Source organism: Vigna radiata, unplaced genomic scaffold (genome assembly GCF_000741045.1).
Source record: "Vigna radiata var. radiata cultivar VC1973A unplaced genomic scaffold, Vradiata_ver6 scaffold_187, whole genome shotgun sequence".
Taxonomy (NCBI): Eukaryota; Viridiplantae; Streptophyta; class Magnoliopsida; order Fabales; family Fabaceae; genus Vigna; species Vigna radiata.
The window spans coordinates 41,819-49,406 of NW_014541998.1; the positions used below are offsets into that span (position 1 = coordinate 41,819).

Here is a 7,588-nt window from a genome sequence, read left to right on the forward strand (position 1 = left end):
AAGGTTTGAAAACTAGAAGCCATTTCCAGGAATATACACTAGTGCAAAAACAGCTTATAACGTCACACGTTTAATGTCAAACCACTCAATAGACAACCTCTCTAACCCTCTAACTAAAAGTATAGGCAGCAACACAAAGATCTGCAACAAGATATCCCCTCTTCTACAATCTTCAACCCACTTTGAACAATCCTCAAAGTGTCCAGAACTCGACGAGTTCTCTTCCTGTAATCCCAACTAGACAACAATAATCTTCCAAAGATTGATAGAAGTCTTGATCAATATGATGAACACCAACAGTGCATAATTTGATCAAACAGTAAGCACAATTCACTTCCTCCTAAAGAAACTCTTCAAAGAAAGATCTCCTTCATCTTCTTGATGAGTTCTTGGAGCCTTTTCACAAAGATCACAATCTGAAATATCAAAATGAAATTGTTAGAATATCCAAAATCTAACAGATGCTCCTATAGTCGACTTTGCCACTAATGTAGTCGACTATCACCAGACAGTTATTACAGTTAAATCAATTAGCAGCAGTCATAACAACAAAAATTGATTACGCATTTAATTCACTTGACTTGCATTTAATGTTTTAACAGACAAGAGAAATATACTCTTTATAGATCACAACATTAACAAAATTTCAAAACATTAACTAACTCAGTCAAATTCCATGCGCATGAAGTCAACTGTAACACTTCAAAACAGTTTTGAAAAACTTTTCATTATAAAATTACTCACAGCATTGTTTTTGAAAATTTGTGCAAAGTCATAATGAAATCGACTTAAAACTTGCAGTTTTGCCACATAATATAAGTTCAACAAAGTGCATGTTGTTTTCTTTTTTGAAACATATGTAATGGAATCACAAGTGATTATCAAGTATAGAATCAGTTAATATGCGTACATATATGAAAATCAACACAAACATGTTCTTTAAGATTTCATTCACAATAAAGAATTGAACACGTAACACATATCAAATCATGTGTTATTAATAATGTGTTGTCATCATCAAAAACTAGAACACTGTGAGATTAAAGTTTAGCTAAATCAGTGCTTCCCTTATCAACAATCTCAACAATCTCTCTCTCTTTTTATGATGCACAACCATGATTAATAAACAACCATGTTTGTACACAAACAGCACATGGCAACAATCATATAATCACATTGAATTAGAGCTCATATAAGCAAACAGTATCAGAGCAAGTGATTAATGATTTCATCAATGTATCAGAACAAACATAAGAGTCTATGTAAACAATCCAGACAAGATTTACTCTGTACCAACATAATCAAACAATCAAGTATCAAGCAAATAAGTAATCAAATTATTTTCCCCCTTTATGTATTAGCAGAAAAGGTATGCTCTAAAATAAGGATATGCTGATAAATGAAATACCCATCAATGTAAAACAAATTAATGTCGATATTATTTGTATTTAAATGGCTTATTATAATATTAGCATTATAATACACTTCAATTTTATAAATCCCTAAAATTCTTTCAAATTTCGTTATTTTATATCTTATAAATCCATTAAAATTTAAATTACAAAATTTTACAACTTTTTTAAAATCTACATTATCTTCTACGAAGAAAAATCTCATAAAATTCCAGTCATCTTCTCCACTGACATAAAATGCCTGAGAGCTGGTGTATATTATCATGAGTCTAGCAGCGGATAATAACAAATGTTCTTCCATTACAAACATTCAATAAAAATTAATTTTATATAACTTTCAACATAATTATAATGAAAAATATCAATAAATCTCTCACGATGTAAAATAAATTATATCATTATCACCATATACAATTTATTCTATATTAAAAAATGTGTTAAGTATGAATCTGAAAAGTATATTTAGTTTACCTTGACTACTTGTGACAGAAGTTAACTACAGAAAAATGAATTAACCAGTTTTTCTGAATAGTTATTGAATACGTGTACAAAACGGCACCGCCTCAAACCTTTGTTGGTTGGTTTGATTTTGTCCTTGCCAACGCCTTTTTACATTTCCTAAGATTTTCTTTTTCCACGCCGCCTCACACAAACCCGTTTCATTTTAACGGAAAAAAATAAATACCCATTTTCAAATGCATTTAAAGATAAGAAAAATAAATCCATAACGTATTGAGAAATTAGAAATAATATGTGTACACAATTCCCTTATTGTTTTCACAATATTCACTTTATATAGTGCGCAATATACAAGGTAATTAGTGTCTTAATTAGATGATAAATTTAAAACCTAATTTTATCATATTTTTCTCTTAAAATACATTAATATAACAAAAAGTTTCAAATTATGAATATAAAAATATATTTAATTAATAATTTAGCTTTTATATTTAAACTTTTCATTTATTTTTTTCCTCATATTTATTTTTTATTTAATTGAGTCTTTTAACTTTATAAAAATTCAATATGATCTATTATAATTAAATTAACATTAACGTTATTTTAAATGTCAAAATCTGATTTTTATTTTAAAATCTTTGAATTTTAATACGTAATACCTTCAAAATATAAAATATCATATTTTAACTTTAGACATATTCACACTTTATTAATTTATTTTTTACAAAAGTAAAAATTTAATTAAATTGTAAAAAAAAATATAAGATCAAACAACTAACTCATCACATCTTGAGAACCACCGACTCCACCTGTGGGCCCCGCTTGACTTCATCACATCCGTCCACGTAATCTCTCTAACAATTCTTAATTAGTTAAAGCAAAACGTCAAAAGGAGCATTTTGCATTTTGGGAAGAACACAAGGAAGCACCCATGAACTATCACGGAAATTGGTGGAAAAACACAAAGACGAACATCAAGACAAACTCAAACTTCGTTTTTCCCTTTGCCTCCATCTTCTCTATATAAGACCAAACCAACTTTCCCACATCCCAAGATGCAAAATGGAAAACCTAAGACGACATTTCCGCAAGAAAAAAGACAGCTACAGTGTGATTGGCCGCGTGAAGCGCAATGGCCACTGCAAGAAGCACCCCAAACACAACCAATCACCCGGTGTCTGTTCTCTTTGCTTGAGGGAAAAGCTTGCTCAGTTATCTTCTTATAACTCACGTCCAACACCCTCTTCTATTGCTTCTTCAACCTCTTCTTCTTCTTCTCTTTCTTCTTATTCCTCATCCTATTACTCCTCAGCTTCTTCTTCTTCCAGTGCTTCTCCAATGCATTGCTTCTGTTTCGCTGCGGAGGCAAAGAGTAGCTCTTCTTCGCTCTCTGTCTTTCTTCTCAGTGGTAACCATGGAATGATAAAGGGTAAGTGTACCTCATTGGATATTGTTCAAAGAAGAGATTATGAAGATGGTGCCGACGGTAATCATAGGAATGCCTGCAAAAGTAGATTTTGGTTTAAGTTACTTAACTGTAATAGCAAAAGAATGAAGAAATATGACAGAGAAGATAATGATAAACTCGTTCATTCTGTGTCTATAAAAGTATGAGAAATAATTGCTTGATTTGTTTTTAGATAGAATAATTGATATGTTGTTTTAGTTTTTTATTTTCCACTGTTCAAAGTTTCATGGTGGATCTTAGTGTTTGACTGCTAGGTTTTATTGTAGTTATTTCCATTTATTTTTTGCGAAACAGGAAGGACAATTTAGATCCAGCATTATAGAACATTCATAATGTGTATTTATGTTAGATCTGTACAGAAATTGATATGTGTATATATATTTTTTTATGACTGGAAAATAATAAAATGAAAAAACTATACTGTTTTATTATATAAAAAGAACCATGTTGTTTGGACCCAATATTTATTGTGAAGAAAAGAGGATTTAAATTAATCCGGGCAATCATACAAATTTATACTTTAGACTTAATGTATTAGATGAGTTGTGAACTCTTCAGTAAAGTTGGTCGAGCCAACATAATAAGTGGATCATCCATAATTATAGAATAATTTAACACCTTATTTTTTAGCTAATGACACTTTTTAAATTGAACAATAGAACTATAGACATTTGGGCCATGGATGCTCTTTATGTATTTTAGATAATGTATTTTAGTGTTTTCTTTTACTTTAAAACGGCTCTTAGCATTAATATACATGATTTATTAAATGGATATATATATATATATATATGTGTGTGTGTGTGGGGTTTGCTAACTTGCATACGTTTGTTTTTTCAGTTGGTACATTTTAGCAATGTGTACCGAGTTTTAGTAAACAAAAATATCCTAATATATCATGAATTCTAAGTTTTAAGGTTAAAGGGTATTTTAATAATTTTCATTTTCAAAACTAAAAAAAAAAAAAAAACCTCCCAACCCTTGCTCACCTTCCTCATTCCTTTCAACCTTTTCTCTTTCATCTCTCTCACTCCAACATTTTATCTGTCATCGCTACTGTAGCCCCAACTGAAAATATCAGAAACACTCGCTGTTAAACAATTTCTTACAAAAAAATATGATTTTATAATGAGTTTTCATTTCATAACTTTTGTCTTATCTAATTTTATCTAATTTTTACAAGTATAATGACTTCCGAAGGAATTGGTAATTGACATGGAATTTTTTACAAAAAATGATTTTATAATGAGTTTTCATTTTATAAATTTTTTCTTATTTAATTTTCACAAGCATAATGACATTGGAAGAAATTGGTAATAGGCCTAGAAGTATTTTTTAGAGATGATGATTCAACATCCGCAGATGATTTGAAATTAGAGAGGTTATTAAAAATGATGAAATTGAAGTGATCTTGAATGAACATTTTCCTGAAGGTGAATATGTCAATGATTCAACTCTCTACAAAAGCAAATTGTTTAAAAACGAGTATTTTTTCAGTTGGGAGTAGTGTAGCGATGATAGAGAAACTGTTGGAGTAAGAGAGATGAAGGAGAAATGATTGAGAGGAATGAAGGAGGTGTGCAAGGGTTTGAGAGTTTCTTTTTTCTTTTTTTAGTTTTCAGATTGAAAATTATTAAAATACCCTTAACCTTAAAACTTAAAATCTATGATATATTATGATATTTTTGTCTACTAAAACACGGTACACATTGCTAAAATGTACCAACTGAGAAATAGGCGTACGGAAGTTAACAAACCTTTTATATATATATATATATATAAGTACATTATTATGAAAAAATTAAAATAATAGTATGTTTTAATTATATAAAAAAATAGTATTACTATTTAGATTGATATGGACAAATTAAGAATGAATAGTGTGTGTTGTAAAATATGTCATCTAATCTTTACATAAAAAATTGTTTGAACAAACTTCTTTATAAACGTTTCATATAAAATTACATTTAAACATAAGAATTTAAATGTTATATGAAATAGTTTATTCAAACTAACTTATGCATGCTCGTTTTAACTTCAGAAGAAACGCAACTTTTTTCCTAAACATTGAAATACATTGCACAAATCAGAGTGATTTCTCGAGTTTTTAAGAATCTCAATATTTAGGTATGAACATTATTACTATACATGAATAAAGATGTTTTTAGATAACGGAATTAATATTAGACCATCATGAGTTGTAACTTGTTCTCTGCATTTAAAGAAGTAATCATAGAAATGACTTCAAGAATGATAATTAGTTGAATCAAGGAAAGAAATAACTAAAAATATATGGAGATTCTCACTATAGGATCCAGATACAAAATCATTGGAAAATTTTCTCATCAACATTCAAAAGAAGTATTATGACACCATAGGAAGAAAATCTCTCCTAACCACTCAAGGACGTATTGATTTTAATGAAAATAGAAATAATATTGATCCTATCAAACAATCTGCACTTATAATAATTTTACACAGTCTTCTCGTATGAGGAAATCTCCTCTGAAGGATAATCACAATATTCTTGTAACTCTTCTCAATGCTCAGGTCAAATATCCTATATTAAATTATATTTATTATATAGATTTTCCCATGAGCATAACATATATATTTTCATTGTCACTTATATTTTTTTAACCGAGATCTTACAAGGAAGCCATCGAATATTCTAAATTGATTAAAGTCATGGAAGAAGAAATCAAGGCTCTTGAAATCAATAAACACTTAACTTGAACCATTTTTCCCTTGACCCAACATAAACAAGTCATTAGCTATAAATAGGTATACAAAGTGACATACAAAGTTGCCAAAGGATTTACAAAATATAAAAATTAATTGGTGTGAACATATACTTTTTTAGTGTAGGGTTTCTTTCTTTTAAATAACTTCTATAATTTTTAGTTGTTGTGTACATACACTAAGTTATTATAGTTATTAAATGAATAACTGTATTAATATTTTATATACTTTCTATTATGTATTATCAAAATTTATAATATTTTATTTAATAATTTTATATTATTAAATAAAATGTTACAAAAAAAAAAAGTTTACAATGTATTTCTCATTTTACTCGTAGTGTTCTAATAATAAATAAGAGTTGTAAAGAAGTTAAACTAAGCATCAATTTTAGCTATATTTTTTTTGAGATATTTTATAATCTTGTTGTTCAAGTTTGACCTATACTATACAGGTGTTAGTTTTTTTATCAACCAAGACTTAAATTAGGTGAAAGAATCCACATATCTTGAAATTAGACCTATATAGAGTTATGTATTAAAGCGTGTAGATATCACTAAAATAAATATTATTTAACACTATAACAAATTTAACACGAAGGAAAAACGATGGACTTATATGTTACTCACACTAAAAGTAATCAAATCACAAAATTATATTGTGTTTACAAATACTAAGACTAGTTTAAGCTAAAAACATGATGCTTTAATTATAGAAATTATAAAATAATATATTATATATATATATATAAATATATATATATATACATAAATCTAAATATATATATATATATATATATATATATATATTAGTATTTTTATTAAAAGTAACATTTAAGAAATTAGGCTCTGAAGCCTAGTAACTTTTTTTTTTTTCAAAGCTCACCAACCGACTTAATAACAGATTTCATAAAACAAGAGTTTGACTTTTTTTGTTAAATAGACTGCATCAAGCTACAAACTTTAAATAATAAGTTAGACTTTATATCTGATGTATAGTTTCATAAATAAAAATACATAAATTGATAATATATATATATATATATATATATATATATATATATATATATTATGTTAGTCGTTGGATGTAAAAGGAATTTAAGTATTTGTGTGTAATGAAAATATTTTAAAACTTTGTTAGAAAAATGAAATAGTTTACAATGTTTCAACCAAAAGAAAAAATATGTATTTATCAAAAAAGATTTTTGTGAGAAGATTTAATATTTTTTAAGATATTATATATTAAGTGTGACATCTGAACACTGACGAGGACGGAGAGTGATCGCGTGCGAGAGGCACATAGTGCAGCTCCTGACAGGCTTCCCGTGGAAGGAACACGTGGACGAATCGAACATAGATCGAAATGAGAGGAATTTAGAAATTGTATAAGTATGGGACTATACAGTTCAAAGATAGCTTAAAGGTTAAGAACTTCATGATTAAGCGTTACAAATGGTATGAGAGCCTAGCCTCTCCCAGTACGGGGTGGTTCGAGGACGAACCAGAGC

At 28.2% G+C, this 7,588-nt stretch overlaps 1 protein-coding gene across 1 annotated transcript; it reads left to right on the forward strand.

Moving 5' to 3' along the window:
- The first annotated feature begins 2,601 nt into the window (after positions 1-2,601).
- Positions 2,602-3,816, forward strand: LOC106778809. The gene has a single exon (XM_014666805.2). It carries the CDS (start codon positions 2,934-2,936, stop codon positions 3,483-3,485), a length of 552 nt encoding a protein of 183 aa, XP_014522291.1. The 5' UTR covers positions 2,602-2,933; the 3' UTR covers positions 3,486-3,816.
- The last annotated feature ends 3,772 nt before the right edge of the window (positions 3,817-7,588 follow it).

What these genes read in the sequence shown, in the direction of transcription:
- LOC106778809 (XM_014666805.2), top strand. Translation starts at nt 2,934, where the DNA reads ATGGAAAACCTAAGACGACATTTCCGCAAGAAAAAAGACAGCTACAGT.